General features: G+C 36.7%; 1 protein-coding gene across 2 annotated transcripts in view; it reads right to left on the bottom strand.

The window, feature by feature from the left end:
* Positions 1–414: 414 nt before the first annotated feature.
* Positions 415–21,318, bottom strand: part of LOC136417330 (fibroblast growth factor receptor homolog 1-like) — a 30,072-nt gene continuing 9,168 nt past the window's right edge. The window contains exons 2-12 of one of the 2 annotated variants that reach the window (XM_066402993.1): positions 10,507–10,603; positions 9,103–9,251; positions 8,661–9,042; positions 7,850–8,028; positions 6,983–7,124; positions 6,096–6,216; positions 5,922–6,042; positions 5,634–5,868; positions 5,276–5,580; positions 4,987–5,224; positions 415–1,430 (exon numbers count right to left, since the gene is read on the bottom strand). In XM_066402993.1, the coding sequence (XP_066259090.1) occupies positions 1,138–1,430; positions 4,987–5,224; positions 5,276–5,580; positions 5,634–5,868; positions 5,922–6,042; positions 6,096–6,216; positions 6,983–7,124; positions 7,850–8,028; positions 8,661–9,042; positions 9,103–9,251; positions 10,507–10,579 (2,238 nt within the window). In that variant the 5' untranslated portion in view covers positions 10,580–10,603 and the 3' untranslated portion in view covers positions 415–1,137. Of the gene's footprint in view, positions 1,431–4,986; positions 5,225–5,275; positions 5,581–5,633; positions 5,869–5,921; positions 6,043–6,095; positions 6,217–6,982; positions 7,125–7,849; positions 8,029–8,426; positions 8,609–8,660; positions 9,043–9,102; positions 9,252–10,506; positions 10,604–21,318 lie in introns of both variants that reach the window. The other variant, XM_066402992.1, reaches the window with a different exon arrangement.

Below are 21,318 nucleotides of genomic sequence, written 5' to 3'. Positions count from 1 at the left end.
GTCCCGCTGCTTTTGAGATACTCACCTGCAATTTTTTAAACCCTTTGCGTTTACACAGTTAGACGCCTCCAATGTGTTTGAATTGAACAAGGAATGAAATTCGCCTTTAAGCATTATCAATAAGGTAAAACAAGAAATATTTTAGTGGTGAAAGAGGATATGACCACCAAAAAAATCAGCTGTGTGGATTTTCAAATCGCTTAAAATATCTCGACGATCTGAACCACTGCGTTGATCAATTGACGATTTAGAAAAAAACAATCAACTCTTCATGATGTTGAGGCTTTTCGGAGTATCATAAATTGAGATATAAGCTCCTCGCCTCTTTAACGGTTTTCAAGATTCCCATGTTGCGAGTCGAATTTGGGACACCCTGTATATGCTTTAAATTTTGACCAAAATAACTGTGTACTCTTAAATGAAAATCATATATATTACAACATTTACCTCTAACGTAAAAAATCGTCGATCTTGAATACAGTCTTAACAAAATATTTCAGTTAAAAAAATAAAAAATTCTTTGGTCGATGTTAATTGCCAATAAGTTTGTTAATGATAAAATAATTTAAAGACGACGCTACTACCTTATAACAACCTCTATCAAGTCTATCATGGCATCAGCTGCATGTCTTAAATATAAAGTTTAAAATTGAACATATATACAAACAAATACGAGAAACAGAGTGATAAATGAAATTTAAAATTTGTTGATTGCAGACGAAACCAAAAAACAAGAAATAATGTCCTAAAACAAAAATATTCTTTGTGCTTCCTAGCCCTTGGGATAATTAAACCTGAACACTGAGTTAAGTAGACGCTACACTATGAAATCTAAGATTGTACATCACCAGTAAACCTATTGTAATTAAACGTTTGACTACAAATACTGATACAATTAAGTTGCGTATAATAAAAGACAAAGGGACCTACATAAATGCCTCTTCAACGTATATACAACTAACTACGCAATGTTCACTGAACATACTTTCAATAGTTCAAAGTTTGTCAAAATTTGTCTCATTTCCCCACTTCAATTGGTCTTATATCTCTCCTCCAGATGAACATGGAGGAACTGCCCAGACATACAAACCATTTCTGCTCCATCAAAAATAAATACTATACGACTAGATTTGAAGTTTACGGGGGAAAGGGAAACTCGTCATCGCAACTGGACTCTTGGCTCGATGGAGGCGTGTCCAGTTGCGGGAGCCCCAAATCCAGATATTCCTCGTTAGCCGTGATCGTTAAAATTCGATCCAAATCCTCGACTAACTCGGAAAATACTGGTCGTTCGTTGGGCTGGTAGCTCCAGCATTCGCGCATTAACATGTAGATTTCAAGAGAGCAACATGGAGGTTTCTCCATTCTGTGGCCGTTACGTAGAAGTTTGAACAGCTTTTCTACGCTGGGGACCGACGGGTACGGTGTACCTGAAATTAATCGAATTGAGTTGTAGTAAATTGGTTTAGAGCTATAGAGGTACAGGGGGTGGACAAAATAATATGAACACTATGCAATAAACTACAACTTGTTTCACGTTGGCAACACTGCTTCCACGCAAATGATGCAATGCATATATATTGTACAATTTACGTGGTACCTTTTATTGATTATGTTTCGGTATATTACGTGCTTTCTTATGCAATAGTTACAACAAGGGATCGATGAAATGTGTGATCTCTCAGATTTCGAAAGAGGACAAATCGTTGGGGCTCGATTAGCAGGAGCGAGTGTAACAAAAACAGCTGAATTATTTAACGTTTCACGAGGGACAGTATCCACGGTAATGACAGAATACACAAAATATGGCAAAACATCATCAGCAAATAGGAATAGTGGACGAAACACAAAGTTAACGGACAGAGGCCGACGAACATTAAAAAGAATTGTGACCCGACAACATAAAACTACCGCAACAAAAGTAACAGCAGAACTCAACACTCACTTGAGTAATGCTGTTTCGACAAAAACAGTACGGCGAGAACTCTACAAGGCTAACATTCATGGAAGGGTTGCAATTGCGAAGCCCCTTATAACGAAAGCCAATGCAAAGTTACGAAACAAGTGGTGTCACGATCATAAAAATTGGACACTTGATGATTGGAAGAATGTGATATGGTCCGATGAATCATCGTTTACTTTGTTTCCTACAAGCGGCTGTGTTTATGTATGGAGAAATCCAAAAGAAGCTTATGATCTGGACTGTCTGCTGCCTACTGTAAAGCATGGAGGAGGTTCAGTTATGATTTGGGCGGCTATATCGTGGTATTCAGCTGGTCCTATCATTTACTTGACTGGTCGGATTACTGCAAATGATTATCTCGACATCCTCAATGATGAAGTCCTTACCATGACCAGCATATTGCTGCCAAACACTGCCATATTCCAAGATGATAATGCGCCTATACACACAGCCAAAAAGGTTCAGTCTTGGTTTGAGGAGCATCAAAATATAATCAAACATCTTCCCTGGCCAGCACAATCGCCTGACCTCAACATAATTGAACCATTATGGGGAATTTTAGAGCAGCGCGTGAGGAACAGATTTCCACCTCCGACCTCACTGAAGCAATTGGCGAATGTTTTGGTAGAAGAATGGGATAATATTCCGTTGGAAACTATTCAGACACTCTATGAATCCATTCCGCGAAGAATTGCAGCTGTTATAAAAGCAAATGGGGGTCCAACACGTTATTAGTTCATAAATATTGTATATATGTCAGGTGTTCATATTATTTTGTCCACCCCCTGTATCTTAATATGCTAAAATATGCCTCAAAGTATCGAAATAAAAAATATTGGCACTTTTGATACTTTTTCCATGGTTCCAAAAGTAACTAATAGGCTTTATAAAAACACCTAAATAAGGCACTTTTAAATTATATTTTGGACATTCGGGAAAATATCTTAAAAACTTTTGGACAGTTCAGTTATTTATTGAGCATCATAGATATCCAGTTTCCAAGTACAGTAGCACGTCCTAATATCGGATGCCCACAGGCGAATCATAAATTGTCCAGTATATGGCGATGTTCGTTATTTAAAAACTTGTATAACTCATTAAATTGATTGAGGAAAAAACTGACGGCTAAGATACCCTTATAAATGTATACCCTTATTAAAAATTAAAATTATTATATATTATAATATGTATTAGGTGTACAACTTTGCTTCCGCCGTTTTTTTTCCGAATTTCGCGATTTTATTGTAAAAAACTAATTATACCTTTAGGATCCAAAGTATTGTCCATCGCTGGCCACTACTTTCTCCCATCTTTCGGGCAGCATACGAATCCCGTGTTGAAAAAATTGGACATCTTTTGAAGCGATCCACGATTCTATCCAATTTCTTACTTCTTCATAAGACCGGAAGTGTTGGTCAGCTAGCCCATGTGCCATGGATCGAAACAAGTGATAATCAGAAGGAGCTAGGTCAGGAGAATATGGCGGGTGGGGTAGGACTTCCCATTTCAATGTTTCCAAGTATTTCTTGACCACTTGCGCAACATGGGGTCGAGCATTATCGTGCTGCAAAATCACTTTATCATGTCTCTCGTTGTATTGCAGCCGTTTCTTTTTCAATGCTCGGCTCAAACGCATTAATTGGGTTCGATAAAGAGCACCTGTGATTGTTTCAGTTGGTTGTAACAGCTCATAATATATTACGCCGAGTTGATCCCACCAAATACAGAGCATGATTTTGGAACCATGAATAGACGGTTTGGCCGTCGACGTGGAAGCATGGCCGGGATATCCCCAAGTCTTTTTGCGTTTGGGATTATCGTAATGAACCCATTTCTCGTCCCCAGTCACAATACGATGCAGAAATCCCTTCCGTCTTTGCCTTGCAAGCAACTGTTCACAAGCGAACAGACGCCTGTCAATATCTCTTGGTTTCAACTCGTACGGCACCCAATATCCTTGCTTCTGAATCATTCCCATGTCTTTGAGGCGTTTTGAGATTGTTTGTTGAGTCACTCCCAATGATTGTGCCAATTCTTGTTGACTTTGACACGAGTCTTCGTCAAGTAATGCTTCCAAGTTCGCATCTTGGAAAACCTTCTTTCTTCCACCGCTATGTTGGTCTTCGACGTGAAAATCACCGTTCTTGAAGCGCTGAAACCACTCACGACATGTCCTTTCACTAATAGTGGCTTCCCCATAAGTATCTGAGAGCATTCGATGAGCCTCAGCAGCAGATTTCTTCATATTGAAGCAGAAAAGTAAAACCTCCCGCAAATGACGAGAATTTGGCTCGTACACTGACATTTTCAATTGCGAATAACTTTATGATGAAGACACAAATAGACTAATATTTTTATGAGGTTATGTTAACAGGTGCCCAAGGCTCCTGCATGCCCACATGGGGTTATTTATTTCGATCATTACTTACCGCTACATACATCTATTCAAAAACGGCGGAAGCAAAGTTGTACACCTAATATAAATTATGACATAGTTATTGCAAAAAAATACATAAAACCTAATTACATAACGTTCGCCTATAATAAGAACATAGTGGTGCAAAATTGATTGAATTAATTAAAAAATCATTAAATAAAATTCCTCCATGTTACTCAAAGTACTCTATAAAAGTTTTTGTTTCGTCTTTTTGATTCTCCTGCAAAATATTTCAGCTTCGCATTCAAGTAAAGCACGAGAAATATTTTTGCGGTCTTAAGATCACAAAAACCCAAAAAATCCAGAAAGCCATTACAGACAACGCTGAATGCAGATTGAGTATGGAGGATGAGGAAATGGTCGGATATGTCCGAAATAAATGCTGATAGACTAGCCGAATCGATGAGGTGAATTGTAATAGATATTGAGGATTTTCTAGGTCTCGTTACAAATGCAGTTTCAGCCCCACTGATGATAAATCTAATCTGAATTAGTCTGATTCACTTTCTCATCTTACTTTACCATAATACTTTTCCGAAGGGTCTTTCACAGCTATACTTTAAGCTTTTTTAATATCTATACTTGCCTCCTAATGTCATAATTTCCCACAATAAAATACCATATGACCAGACATCTGATTGGGTAGTGTAGACTCGATGGAACAGGGCCTCTGGTGCCATCCACTTAACTGGCAATCGACCATCAGTCTTCTTTCTATAATAATCGTTACAATGGATGTCCCTTGCCAGACCAAAGTCTGCTATTTTCAGTACATAATCGTCACTGACTAAGACGTTCCTGGCGGCTAAATCCCGATGTATGCACTAAAAAGTATATATTTTACGTATAAAAAACACAAATCACTGACACCTTACCCTTCTGGAAGATAAATAATCCATGCCTCTGGCCACCTGATATGCAAAAGAAACTAAGTCTTTTTGAGTTAAGGTTTTCTTCTCCTTGTGTTCAGTACCAACAGCGATTTCGTATCCAGAAGAAGGACGGTGTTCTCTTAGAAAATCACGAAGGTTTCCATTAGGGGCATATTCCACTACGACGTACAAGGGACCGCCTTGAGTGCAACACCCAATGAGATTTATGATGTTGATGTTCTTGCCAATAACTTTCATCATTTCCATTTCGGAGACCAAATCCATCATTTCGTTGTCGTTATGACCATCTGAGGATTAATAACGCTCATTGGCAGTTTATGTAAATATAAAAGCTACTCGCCTTTAAGCATTTTTACTGCAACAGTGACCCTGCTATCCAACTTTAAAAGATTTACGGCTTCGCCTTTAACCACTTTACCAAATGCACCTTCTCCAAGAACTTTGCCCAAAAGTAATTTTTCTCTGGGAATTTCCCAGTCTTGATCCATGGGGAGCTCGTACTCGGATAGCAACCCATTGTTTCCGGCATTGTTTGCTTGCGCTTTTTGTTTCTCGATTTTTACCACCGGCATCAGCTGAAAACGGTTAAATTTGCAAACTCTTCCAGTCTATTTTAAATTAGTATTACCAAAGGTTCAGATACATCATCTGAATTGTTATGAATTTTCTCGATGATGACTTTCTTCGTCCATTGCGTTATGATGACCGCCCTGGCTGTTTCGACTGCAATCATTTTCTCCCGTTTTTCCCTGAAAGAGCAATTTTTTATCATTTCAGATTAGCACCGAACACAACGAATTACCTTCGGATTTTTTGCTTGTAGTAAAGGCAAATGTAGGCTAGGAGCAGAAATACCAGGCCAGCGACTGCAGCAATTATTAGGCCGATTCTTACGGTAATTTGCTTCGGTTCCATTGCATTTGCTGTTATAATACGTCATGAGGAATTAAAAAAAAACCAATTATCGATTATAGTTTTTATTTGCTGATGAGTAGAGAGCACTATAACGTAACGCGACAGAATAGCTACTTGCGGAACATGTTGAAGGGTAAAACGTAATGAAGCATCGCACCTAGCCGCGCACCTCAACGTTTACCTCGCCAAGAATTGAACATCGCCGCTTATCGTAGTTCATTTGTCTAGTTTTTTACGAATACAGAGGTAGTAAAAATGTCTAATTCAGATAGTAATGGTGACTCGACAAGTTTCTTGATATGGTGGCTATTACTAATAGTGCTTTGCTTATGTGAAATTTGGTCTGGTCGCTCAAGCAGCACCGCACATTCCGTTCCTCGACTCTCAACGCACGTTGGGCTTTCCCATGGAGCCGAACATATGAGGTACTGCTGATTAAACGCAACGCGCACTATTGCCGTATGGAGGGAATGGGCGGTTGAGAGAACCAATCACAGAGCAGGCTTCAAGTAGCTCACCACTAAAAAACAAAATATTTTGTTTCTCATTTTTCAGCGATGTGAGGGACAAGGTACAAAAAACAACTTCAGTTTTTTTGTACTCAAATGATTCTATCGTTGTGGTTTACCATCGCCGCACGGCGAGGTGAACCTCGAGATGCTCGGCGAGAGGTGAAGCTTCATTAGTTTTTTACCCTAAGGATTTAAATGATAGACATCCTTAATTGAGTAAAAATAAACTAAATTAAATCTATATCGTAAAGCGAGTTTTTACCTGGAAGAACATCCACTACTTTGAGGTACGCCTTTGCAGTCGTTTGGCCGAGGCTGTTAGCGGCTATGCAAGCATACCACCCTTCATCCTCATAAGTGACGTTGGAAATTTCCAGTATTTGCGGATTCAACACGTTGGCGTTCTAAATATATTGTATTAATTTGGTGTTTAGAAGAAGAAACATAAATTTACTTTCAACGTTTTAGAAGCTAAAAGCACAACATTAAAGCATACAGAGCAAAATGCAAAGTTTACTTGCAAAACAGTTAGACTGAAGCTGAAACATTGACTCTTACCAAGAATCCCAACGTTATTATGGTACCCGAGCTGTTTTGTTACGCTTCACGCTAATTATCATAGGAAACGTTTAGGCATATTGGAAATTCAATATGCATATACTTTGGAAGTAATGAGTATTGAACGAGTTTTCGGGTACGTTGGGTGGGTACCTCCGGTATTGGGCAATAATAGAGGAAATAGTGTCCAGATATTAAAATTTTGTCATTACGTAAATTTTTAGTGTCGATATCTCAGTAATTCATAGGAGCATTGTTTTCAGAAATGCGTGAAAATGTGGGACAGTTTGTGATATTTCTTCTTTTAATTGCCCCGATACAAGATGGCTTTCATAAGTATCTCTTTCAGATCGCCTGTCGTGTACTACACTATAAGCTAATTTTCAGATACTTTAACGCAAACACATATTTTACAATTTTTTTATCAATTAAGATGATTACGAAAGTTGACTAAATACACCAAAAACTACTGAAATCTTTCTTTATCTTTTACACAATTAATAGACTCAGATTAGCACCACACTTGTTAGTCTAGAAAAGTACCCAAAGCATGCACTTATTAAGCACTTACAAGAACTTGACCTTGGATCTGTTCAGTTGAGTTCGAGTTCGAATTATTTTCCATCTTGACCCAGGTGATATAGGGATGTAAATCGCTAAGAAACTTACATTTAAACGACGCATTGCTGCCAACCAAGGCAACTATGTTCTCAGGGCTTTTAAGCAGAATTGGGCTATTGTGATATCTCTCTACAAATAAGAGTTTGATTAAACGACGCTTTTTTACTAGAGAAAGCAATATTTATCAGTTCTTGGTGAGACGTTTTATTTTTGAGATAAAGAGAGGTCAATTAGACCTAACATTCCAAAAACAGAGACTATATAGAACCACAACCAGTTATATAAATTCTTATTGCCCACTTAATATGTCTAACCAGCACCTATACCCTTTTAAGCAACACTTTTACATCCATTGCGTCCTGAAAACATAAAGTACGTTTATAGTAGTCTTGACGACATTTAATTGTTAGTCACAATCCCAGACCCACATTGCGTTATGTACACTTGGAATGGGCATCGTTGATCAACAGCAGGGAGTATCGTCCTTCACCGCTATCACCAAAGAAGGCAAATAAAAAGTGTGGTACCTTATTGACCCCAACTAAATTGTTACTGTCTTGATCGTATGTGGCGTTAATAAAAATCCAAGTAATGTAGGGTTCCAAATCAATCATAATCAGAGGGCACTCGAATTGGGCAGTCGAATTTACTAGGACTGTTAGATTTTCGGGGTAACCGTCTTTTATGTAAGGCTTATGAGGGTATCTTTCTATTAAATTTCGAATTCAGTTCCTGCCAGTTTTCACCGCAAAAATACATACCAACAACGTCCAATCGATACGTGAAATCGATACATCCCGCTTCATTGCAAACTATGCAGGTGTAATTGCCTTTATCGTCGGTAACCAAATCTTCTAAGGTGAAAGACCAGTGGTTTATTTTATACTCTCCGAAATTTCTGTATGGTGTTTTGCCATCTTTGAGCCACGTTATATTTGGAATGGGATTTCCTCCAGCCCTGCATTTCAGCTGCACCATATTTCCAGCTGGTTTCACTATTATTTGAGACAGGGCTTTAACGAAATATGGCGGCTCGAGCACGATTAATTTGTATTCGGCTAATAATTTTGTTCCGGAAAAACATGCATATATGCCTTCATCGTTCACCGACAAGTTTGTCACTGTAAAGATTTGCGACTCCGACTATAAAGAACATATGCGAGTAAATGGCAGTGAACCAAATTTAGAATCGAACGATTTTACCATCGGCTTGAAGTCAGAGATGTTAGTTCGAAATTTCCATTCAACGTTATGCTCCTTTGGACAGGTGAATCCTACTGAATCATTCACTCTCACCTTCATCTCCTGCCTCTTCGGTTCTGGATTCCTGGCATATTCTACCACTTCTGACACTGTAAAAAATAAGGCCAAAAATAAATTTCTTGGACACATTAATCTGATTAGGGGGCGTCCAGACAATCCCGATGTTTACATGCGTACGTAGGCCGCATTATAAAGACTCATTTGCCAATTACGGACAATGAAATACAAGACAATTCTCTCATTAAGAACCCTTGTTCTTACAACTTATTTTAATTCAGTTATGTAAATAAAGATTAATGCGCGTTCAAGGCGCTTGATTAGTCTCCTCTAGTACTGCCAGATTATTTAAGGTTTAAATAATGGCCTTGATTTGCTTTTACGGAAAATTATTACTTTATTTGTTTATAAGATCTGATCAATCTATACGGACGGGAATTAAATGCAGGGTATTATTTAAGTACATGGCTAAACTTCAAGGAGTGATTCTAACAAAAGACGAAAAGTTTATATAAACATAGGTCCGGTAATGTTTCGTTTTCAAGGTACACAGTGTTAAATTTTTGTTTTAATTGTTTTTTCGTAAAAACTTAATAATCCTTTGGTCGATTTTATTGAAATTTAACGATGTTATTTATGGTTATTTATGCGCCACTGATTTTTTAAAAGCTTACATTTTTTTCGCATTAAGCACAGTCATAGCCCCCTAGGTCACCAGATTTAAATCCGTTAGATTTTTTCCTTTGAGAGTATGTAAAGTTCTTTGTTTATAGTATTCCGGTCAACACTGAAGAATTAATCGCAAACGGGATTCATGTAATCAGATAAGATACACGCCGGGAATATTTCAATGTGTTCGGCAATCAATATGAAGACGAGGTAATACTAGCCTTAAAGTTGAAGGAAGACATTTTCAACAACTATTATAAGTTTCGTGTTACTCATTGGTGAATGTTTTTTTACTAAAAAAATTGCGTACCACTTGTTTAAGTGTAATTTTAATAAAGTGTTTTTCTTGTTTGATTTTTCTTAAATTTCCAACGTTACCACTGTGCACGCCACTAGCAAAAGGAGGCAACAATTTCTAGCTTAAAAAATTCCCTTGTACTACATTAAAAACTGTCACCAAGTTTTAACGTTACATTAATTCGCGTCTTCTAGTTATTTAGGAATTTTTTTAATATGTAACGATTTTTTTAAAAGTTTGACACCCTATATTTTGAAAACGAAACATATATTACACCAGGAACCGGACCTATATTGATATAATCTTTTCGTTTCAGAATCACTCAAAAAATCACCCTTTGAAGTTTAGTCGCGTACTTAAATCACATCCTGTATAATTACCTGAAGGATCCACTGCTAATATTTGGACGGCATACACGGTAAAAGCCAATATGGTCCAACAGTGGAAACTCATTTTCAACGGTTTATTTCCAATTATCTGCAAATAAAGAAAAATAAATTCCATCAAAAATGCTCTACAGTTTCAAAAGATATATAAAGTGTTCCAGAAAATTTACGTAAATTAAAAGAAAAATTTTGAAAAATACAATAATTAAGCGTGTCTTATACAAAAATTGCTTATTTTCATTTACCACGTAAATAAGTGAGATTTTGGAAATATTCACAAATTTCTAATAACGAATAAGTCGCTCATAAGGTGGTTTTTGAATACAAGAAATTCCCCTTCAATATTTGTTTTAAACTGGCTGATCGGTGCGTGACCGACCTCACAATGATGTCCAAATAAAAATTGAAATTTACGTAAATCTCAAAAACTATTAAAGATGCACATTTTAAGATAGTGTTGAGCCGCCCTGTACTAGAATTCTAAAATACGCTTCGCGCTACTCTACAACTCGGGTATTTTACTTTTTGTCCATCTCTAATGACACCAGAGCTAAGGAGGATTTCTGTTTATGTGGAAAACACTGCATTTAACTGATGTCTAATTATTTTAAGATGCATAAACTGGATTATAAATAGAGTATAATCAAACATAATTAAACATGACTCCATAGAGAACTAAACTTAGTAATAGAACTTCGAGCACTTCGGACTTAAGTCCATCTCCCTCCTACTTGTAAAAAAATATATCGACAAGTGGGTCAGAAGTTTCTGAGAAATATTGTGAAAAGAATTTCTTAAAAATTGCATTATGCGTTGTGGACTGATTTCTGGTACTACCTCTTGCATGGTTTTGTACTTTCTTCCTTCTTTCCCACGCATCGTGCCTAGCCACATTTGTTCGTGGTTTATCCGTCGCTCGGAAGTTTCATTGTTATGAGATGACCAAAAAAGAATGGTATTTAACAGCAAAATATTTTGGCAAATCAGTCTGGAAATGAGAAAAAGGAAGGCTGTCAGGTAGCAAGTCTGCAGGGGTCGAGTGGACTGAGCCAGTTGCACGTGTGAGACACATGTGCTCGATCTGTTTTTAAAACTCTTCGCAGTGGCGTTGCCTCCGTTGGAATATCTCAATCTCAAGGCAAAAGCAGCCAAAAGTGCGAAAAATATCGCCACTATTGTTCCCCTACTAATCTTAATATTGGTGTAAACAATGCAATCTGCAGACATCGTAAATCACATATCAATCAGCAATATGGAATGCAGACATTGTTATGGTTGCTGTACCTAATAGGAACGATTATTCATTAATAAAGGTCGTAAATAGAAGGTTGCACATACCAAGTGGTGCCAAAATTGCATCGTGACATGCAAAATTAGAACACTAAGATGTGTCGGAAGGCATTAAATATAATATGACAATGGGCAATTGGCTATCGTGAAAGTTAATTTTTAATCAGGCTTGAGCTTGAAGGCGTACGTTACTGAATTCATAGGGGGATGCCAGTTGCCAGATACTTCACATACCCGAGGTAAATGGCTGATGGCAATGACTTCTGCTATTTATTTATTTATTGTAACTCTACCCATTCATAACTATTCCCCCATAAAATCGGGTTAAATATAGAATTTACAAAAATGATATATCACTGCTCAGAGACAGAGATGAAGCGCAGATATTAGGCGTATTTCCGAACTCTAGATAGGTATCTGTTTTCGTAGTATAATATAGTAAAACCAACGTTTACGTTACATCTTTACTTTCAAAAGTTTTACGAAACCTCTTATTTATTTTAAGAATTTTGAAGTCTCGCTTTAATGAACGTTTAAAGAAGCTCGGAATATTATAAATATTCCATGACCCCCGTGGCTAGGGCCATAAAGTATATATTCCAAACCACATCTAACTGGTTCAATTCAAGCTTTTCCGACGATTCGTATAAATACCCCCCTAAATATCCCCCAGTAATTGTTTCATATACACAATAATCATTCCCATTTGGTTATATGTGGGTGATATTTGGGATAACAATAATATTTGTATATCGCTGTGTTCGCAGAACCTGCTATTTACATTTTTATAAACATTCTTGGTTTATTGAATTTGGCCAAACTGTTTGCTATTTTTTCAGGGCGATTGTAAATCCGGACTCACCGACACTGGAATAAACTATGTCGTGATAGTAACAACTTTACCAGCAACAGGAGATTTCAACTTTATCAACCTTGGAGCACCTTCAAAAATTCCTGTTTCACCAGAGACGAAAGAAATAAGATATATTGCAATTCAGATTAATTCAGGTTGGTTCAGGTTAGTTTAGGTTGCCCAGGTCAGGATGGAGAAGTGGCAGAGAAAATGGGAGGAGTATGGGGGTTGGGCGAAAGTGTTTGTGAAAGATGGTGAATAGATGGGTGAACAGGAAGTTTGAGGGCTGGATTTCTACGTCACCCAGGCTATAACTCGACACAGAGTGTTTGGAACGTACTTGAAAAGGATTAAGAAACAGGAGACGAATGAGTAGTGGTTCTGTGGGAGAGTGAATTCGCTGAGGCACACGGTGATTGAATGTAGGGAATATGAGAGGGAGAGGCGAATGGCGGAGGAGAAGCTGGGTGGAGTGAAAGTGACGGAGGAGAATGTGGCACAGTTAATACTAAGGGATGAGGATGCGTGGGGGCGATAGCGGAAATGCTGAGAGGGATAATGCAAGGGAAGGAGAGAGAGGAGAAAAGAAAAGAGGAATGGTTGAGGAGAGGGAGAAACTAGGGAAGAGGGTGAAGGCTGTATTCGTGTAGACAAAAAAATGATAATAATAATAAAATAAATGAAAAAAAAAGAAGAAAAGATAGACAAAATAATAATGATGATAGATGGAAGGAAAGGAAAACGGAGAAGGGGAGAAGAGGAGGAGGTGGACAAGTAAGAGCAACAGCAACAGAGGATAATTCCATCACCCCTGAAATAATGCTGAACGGCAGTTCCGGAGGGCACACTGGGTGAAGAGGGGAGGTTTTTAGTGGGTTCCTCTTCTAGAAAAAAAAAGGGTACCCAGGTCCTGCAGATTTATTATTCGTGCCCATCAAATATGTATTCGTTAAATATGCAATTTCTGTATGTCAAGACCCTAAAAAACCATATTAGAAGCAAAATTTGAGTAATAAATAAAGTTGATCAAAAAACAAAATAACAGTAGAAATATCGGCACAACAGGCAAATATCTTAATTTTGATTTTAAAACATCCGTGTTAAAAATGATCAATAAACATTGTATTAAGGTCCTCAACTCACAACTTAATCCGGCATATTGCACATTTATCAGTTTTATGTCATGCATAGTTGAGACAAGCCTGGATATGTGAAGGACATGGGCGTATGCCAAATAATGTTTTCGTAAGTAATGCAAAATGATCACTGGTGACATAACAAATATTTGGCAAGTGCGACTAGGTACATTGAGTAACAATTTATCTTAAATTTGTTTGTGAGTTTGTTAAACTTTTATCTCGAGAATTCGCTGGAAAAGCTCGTCAAATAGGCTTTCAAACTCGACCCTTTAAGACCTGACGTGTAATTCTAAAATTCCATAACAATGACATTCGTGAAATCGTATATTCTTGGAATAAGCTGGATGAAGTTTAAACCCTGATAAATTGGTCTCTGGCAAGATGTCTCTATGACGCAATAATTAGTAGTTGGGAGTGACACTTTGACAACCGTTTTGGTTCCTCCTACACATGATACAGGCTTATTTGTTTCCTATAAAAATATTGTTTTAGTGAGGAAAATCTATTAAAATCTGAAGACAAATCTCGCTTAATTGCCTTGTCTTCGGTAGAATTAATTTGACGACTTCGTAATGATATTGCTAAGTTGAAGCAGCGCACATTTGTGCCTTGAAGAGGACAAAGTCGGAGCTGCCGACCGTGTATTTTCCGAAATTGAACTTGAATGTCCTTGTTGTTGACTTGAAATTCTTGTTGAATTTATAAACAATTTTCTTCAACTGCATTGTTTCCGTGTCTCTCGCCGTTTTCCAAATATTTACAAGAGTATCTAGGAATATACGCAATTTTCCCGTTAGAACTGCATAGCTATGCTCCATGTAGTCCCACTTGGATGTCCAGCTACCTAATAAATTATGATGGGTGGTTTCTCCAATTACATTAACCATATCGTCACCATAATGTATTACATATCTGGAAATCTAAACGTGAATACTTCAGACATTCACTTCTTACGGATAAATCCTGCGGATTCCTAGATATTTTTGCAAATAACTGGAAAATGGTGACCGATACAGAAACAAGACGAGAGAACGAAAAACTTTCTAAATTGTAGATTTTAAGTTTTCGAAAACATACAGTCAGTACCGTCCGACAAAAAAGTTCGGGGCAGTAAAAGTTATCCTGAAATTTAAAAAAATGCCACCTTGTAGATTGACGACAAGTTGTGAATCGTACTCATGTAAATTGTAAAGAATAATATGTGTACCAAATTTTAACTTAATATCTCAAAAACTGAAGATTCAGTGAAATTATATTTAAACAACTTTAAAACGAAAAGAATGGAAAAAGACTTTACACCGCTAATACGTTCTTCTGGAGCAGGAAAGTTTAATCCCACAAAAGTATACAGGGTTATTTATTTTGAAAAAAAAACGAGTTTTTGATCACTGAATGGGAAGCAATCGATTTTCAAGCTCATTCCAATCATATTTGAATTCATCGACAAATATGTGACTTTAAGAAAATATAACAGTATAGTTAAATGATGCTTTTAAATGACCATTTTGGAACAATAAATCCAATGCCACTAAAAACTACGAATTAGGGGGTAATGTGTGTGGAATATTAATTACACAGTTCCATGCATATTCTGTTATATTAAAATATTTGATATCAGAACTTTGGTGCCATAAAATTAGTAATCCGGAAAAATATAGTGCTTCGTAAATTGTGGCTGAAAGACAACGATGGACGTCTCGACAGAGAAGTGAAGAAAAGCACTAGTTCCATTTAGTAGTTAATCATTACCACTATGAGATAATAACAGAACTTAAATTGTTAAGAGAGTAGTCAAAAACAATTTTTACTGCAAATCTCTAGAGATGACAGTAATATAATTGATAATACACATAGATTGTTTATCAAACTAACTGAATATAGAGAGAGAAGTAACTGTCAACAAAAATGCATAAAAAGTCATGGAACAAAAGCCTTATAGGTATTACATAAGTCTTAAAAAGAAGTTTGACCTCTTGCTTTAGCTACTGTATAATTGACCGTTTATAATCCTCAACATGAAGTATTTGCTAATTTTTATTCCCTTGGCTCTTTGTCCATGTAACGGTGTGACCACGGAAGCCAGACCAAAATGGCATATTAATAGTTTATCTAAGTAAGTTTCCTAACACGTTATTTGAATTCATAAGAGGGTTTGGGCAATTATTGTTGGTTCATTCAGCTTTTGTAACTTGGTTTAACTTGGAGTAAGTTCATTTGAATGACAGAATAAAATAAATTTAATTGTTCTATTGAACTTACAGCACTGGAAGATTGATTAATCGTTGTACAAAAAACTATAAATAAATGTAAACTCTTAATTGTGACCAATAAAATGATAATTCTTGTGAGAGAAACGGATTTCATTTCCTAACTAAGAATCCAGTCTAGAAATACCGAGCGCATTTAAATACTAACCCCCCCCCCCCCCCCATTTTAACAAACTATTTTTTAAAAATTCTAAAACAGTATCAAATAGGTCAAAAAATACTATTTTTCATATTTTTTCTAACTGCTTCTTACGTCACCGATAGGGCAGAATGCTTGATTGTTTTAAATTGAAACATGGCTCAATCGATACCTCAAATTAAAGGTATTTCAAAACTCCATTTAATGGTGTAATACAATTTAAAATCGATCGATTCATTTTTAAGAAAAAGAGCTATAGATATCAAAAAATGAATGTCGTAAAAATATTATAAAAATCAGTTCTCGGTTACTATTATAAAATGTCAGGAGTTATCTAGCTATCTGTATCGTCATGGGAGCAGATGCGTTATCCTATAGTCATCTGCATTTCATCCCACCTTGTCCCATCGTATTATCCTGTGCCTGGCGCCATGGACAAGTGGAACCCATTAGAACCATAAGATAAAACCGACTTTAACCATTGAAACCACATTATTCCTCCTCATTATTTTCTGTGAACAGTTGCAAGTCTGATCGCTGTAAATTAGTTTTTTACTGAAAAAAAATTGTTTTTTAAACCTGTTATGCAAAATAAAGAAATTTCATTCAACTAGTGTTGAAAAGTGCTAATAATTTGTTATACAGGGTGTTTTAAAAAAAGGGTTCAGGAATAGAGTGTGTGCTTCCTTGGTCCATTTTAAGAAAAAAAGTTCCTATTAACATGATTCCACAAACGCACCACCTTCGAGATACAGGGTGTCAAAAAAAAGAATAACAGTGTTTCTGTTTTTGTTGCTGTTATTGTTTTTTATTCATGGAAATGTAATGTTGCAAATGTTATTTTGTAACTGGTAAACAACTGGTATATCCGAGGCCAATTAATAATGTGGATGAACTACAGCAGCGAATAGAAAACCAGAACCAAACACTTAAACAAAATCCAGGGTTGTTCGAAAGAATAAGAGCTTTTTTTCGGTGAAGATGTAAATTCTGTGTACAAACGACAGGTAAACCCGTAGAACATCTTCTTTAAGTAAGGAAAAAAGTTAAAACTGTTTTTGATCTTGTTTTTCTTTGAAACCTAGTATTTCGGAAACGGTGCGTTTGCGGACCCATGTTAATAGGAACTTTTTTTCTTAGAATGGGCCAAGGAACCACACCCTTCTTCCTGAACCCTTTTTTTAAAACACCCTGTATAGTTATGCGCACGTCAGAAGAAAAATATCTCTTAATTTGACACCACAGGACTTTTGTTTATGAGGTTACACCAAATCAAAGGTTTTTGCTACACCACCAGAGAATTTGGCAAAATTGCGACGTTGAATTATAGAAGTTTGCAAATCTATTTACTCACATATCTTTGTTAATGTAAGGCAGAAATTTTCCGATAGGTTACATTTTTGTCAGAAGCAAAATGATGCATATTTCGAACATTTATTTAAGTAACTTCCTATCAACAAATAATTTTTGTATTGTTTATGTACTAAGAAACTGAATTTGTATTGCATTTTTTACGTTTATTTGTTTCTATTTATAGCTCTTTTTCTCAAAAACTAATCGATCGATTTTAAATTGTATTACACCATTCAATGGAGCTTTGAAATACCTTTAATTTGAGGTGTCGCTTGAACCATGTTCCAATTTAAAACAATCAGCCATTTAGCCCTACCGGTGACGTAAGCAGCATTTAGAAAAATGAACAAACGTCCAAAAATAGTATTTTTTGTTTATTTAATGCTGTTTTTGACTTAAAAAAAATCGTTATTTGTAAAAAATTTAAAAGGGGAGCAATTTAAAGTAGCACGGTATCATTCACGCCAGTGCTCATGAGATCCTTGTGTAGGAGCATACCTAGATCCTTTTCACGTTGTTTTGATTTGGGAACGTATTTGAGTGGGACTGCAAGTGTCAGGCAAATATTTAAAAACCACATGATAGAGGTCATTACGGTGGGTAATTAAAAGTTGATGTAAACCGGACATTATGATAAATAGCCATGGTGAGTGAGTGCGTGCGTGGAATCCCAAACGACTATTTTTCAAGTGTCCATTGTAAATTTAATATTTATTGGCAAGGTACACAACAAAATACTTAAGGCATACTAAGTAGAGTTAGTTTAAACTTAGGAAGACGGTCTTGCATCTTAATCAATGTAGAGATTCGACCGGCTTGTTAAGTGACATCCGGTCGAGGCCTAAGATTCGCTTGTTACTTTGCCGCCTACTCTACTCATCGCCATTGTTAAGGGATGCCGATATACAGCTTAGACTCAACAATTGACCCGAAGTGAATGTAGAATTACATACTTAATGAATAAGCAAAGTTCCTCATCGTCTCCGCAATGAATTTTATTGGGCACCGGATATTGAATGTGCATTGCCCACATTTCGCCTAGGAAAAATCCACGATTTATCTCTCAGACTGTTGCCTACATTAGCACCAACTCGTAAATTACCAATATGTTAATTACCATTGTCAATAATTATTAGAAAATCTGTGGGCCGCGCTAGCCTCGGCTTTCACCTAACGAAACCCCTTGCACCATGTATGTGTAACCGTTCCCGAAACTTACCCTCCTGTCGTATCGTAATCTATATAAATGAATATTTAAACTTAATGCCGGAGGATTTGATAAAGCAATCGGCAAGGGGATATAAGTGTACCTAAAACAGATTCCCATTGCCGCATATATAAACACAATACGGAGCTTCCCCCATATTTGCCCATTAAGCAATATTAAACTTAATGTGTTTCACTTAGTGCCCGTGATATTAAAGACAAGATGGTGTTAGTCTGCCCAATTATCTGAAGATGCTCGGTTAGTACCACTCTCTATTCCATTTGAAAATTTGTCAATTTCAATTTTAGCAAGCGCATTTCGTGTTGTTTAATCATCGCAAGATAAGAATCGGTTCTGCGGGGGTCCTCAACTTGTAGTGCCTGTTGGTAATTTTTTGGTGACGCCTATGAGAGTTAGGCCATTCATTATTTCTCCCTAGAACCATTAAACACTCTGTATAGCGGGCGTTCAAGCGAGAGAGGAGAATAAACAAGAAGTTTTTATAGCTGAAAATCTGCTAGACACATTGCACAGTTTACGCCATCTGGCTCGGAATGTAGGTGTGAAATCATGCCTCGCTTGCGGTAAATTTCGTGAAAATTGTTGGGGTTTTTATTTTTTAACGTATGGACAATTTCTTCTTCGCGATAAAACCTGAAACTCCCCCATTTTGCGACTGCAAAAGTGCTGAATAGGTCTGACGAATGGAAATTAAGATATAGCCGTAAAACCTATTAAAATTCTATGAAACTGCCATGTGCTGCACCTTTCATAAATAAGTCCAATATTGGTCTGCAGGCATGAGCCATCGTTTTGTATGTAACTTCGAGAAGTACTGTAAATTAATTCGTCAAAATTCCATTTTAGCAAACACGCATGGAAAAGCTCATGTCGTACCTGTCTACTCATTTAAAACTCTTTTCTTTAATCTGGCTTTTTAAGCCGAAATAAAGACATAAATCGGGTTACTAAACCAACAAAGGAGTTGGCTTATTTCGAATTTTATGAATTTCTTGGCTTAGACAGCCGTAAACAAATGAAACTTTAATACACTTTTGTCCAGGAGTATCTCGTTTCATTTAAAGAGTGTAACGATCTTTAAATAGGTTTACACGGTAATATATAAGGAGGTAAATAATACACTACAGGGTCTAATAAAAGCGAGATATTTATCTCTGTGCTGTCTTTGAAGATCTGATTCCAGAGGGGGTTTATTAGAGGGCTGTAAAGTGATAAGGGAGCGCGACATTTGGTCGGAATATCCTTGAGGAATGTGAATACTTTACCACATTTTGTGTTTTACCACCTTGTAAAATGGTGAACACTGCAACTGAGCATTATAGTAATAAGATGTAAAAGCTTTACTAGAACAAATAAGCACCACAGGTAATTCGTACCTATTGTATGCAAGTTCTCTGGTCAGAATTCTCAAACTAATGTAGCGGAACTTGGCTAATGTGCAAAGGCATGTACGTACTTAAAGGCTTCATGTTTCATTAAATTCTACGAAAATGGGTTTGGATTTACCAAATAAAAATGAACTTATTACAGGAAATTTAGCAATTGCTTTGAGCAGAAAAGTCTCAATTCCCAACTACACAGACACTAACGCGTAATTTTGTTATTTCAATTTTTCACTTTAACAACCATAAGGAGAGAGGCTTTTTGTTCCTCGAAATACCCTATAAATTCCGCCACTGTTCATGTGGGATCGCGAAACATAGACTTTTTTGTTCCTTTGAACTCCCTAAGCATACGCAAACCACGTTGGAGCGTCTCCTTTGGCGGAATCTTCCTTCATCGATGGTCCCGCCAGGAACCTCTTCCAGACTCAGTGGATTATCCCGATGTTCCAAAAAAATCTCATCGCACCTCTGAAACTCCCCCATTTTCACTTCCCCTAATCAAAATTTTAATCTTTATAGTTTGAACTGGTCTAATTTTACGTATTCATGGTCGTCGATAGAAAGTTTATTAAAACTGAAATTTCACAACAACCCCAAACCCGGAGATGTTAATGCAATTTCCCGCCTGCTTATCTCTTGAAAAATAGGTAAATTGATTAAATTCTAAATATAAATACAATTTTCTTTTGTCTTTTACTTCGCTCGGATCCCTTTGAAAGCAGAATCAAGAAAATGAGAACGAGGATTCATAAACTATCCAATAAATGGCAAGCATATTTGCTGAACTAATAGGAATATGTAAAACTCAAAAATCACCATGTCTGTTTATTTCTGTCCATGTTTATTAACATTAACGTTAAACACATGACTGAGTCGAGTACAAAAATAGCCTCTCTCTTCCGTCCTGTCACTCTAATTTTTTCGATATTAAAATATCCTAGACTTTATTATGATTAAGGAGGTTTTACACCGCCGAGTGTAGGTATTAGCCAGGAAGAAGCCATCCAGAAATAATAAATAAAACGCGTATTAATATTCAGGCAGTTGCTGCCGAAATTCAAAAAAACGTGAGTTGTTATACGTTGAATCCGGAGGAGTTTTGTCATCGTGTATGGAGCGAAACATTTAATAAAATGTCACCTTTAACAAAAA

This window comes from Euwallacea similis, chromosome 27 (genome assembly GCF_039881205.1).
Source record: "Euwallacea similis isolate ESF13 chromosome 27, ESF131.1, whole genome shotgun sequence".
NCBI classification, from domain to species: Eukaryota; Metazoa; Arthropoda; class Insecta; order Coleoptera; family Curculionidae; genus Euwallacea; species Euwallacea similis.
The sequence above is the reverse complement of the archived record's forward strand: the minus strand, read 5'-3'. Positions and strand labels throughout refer to the sequence as shown.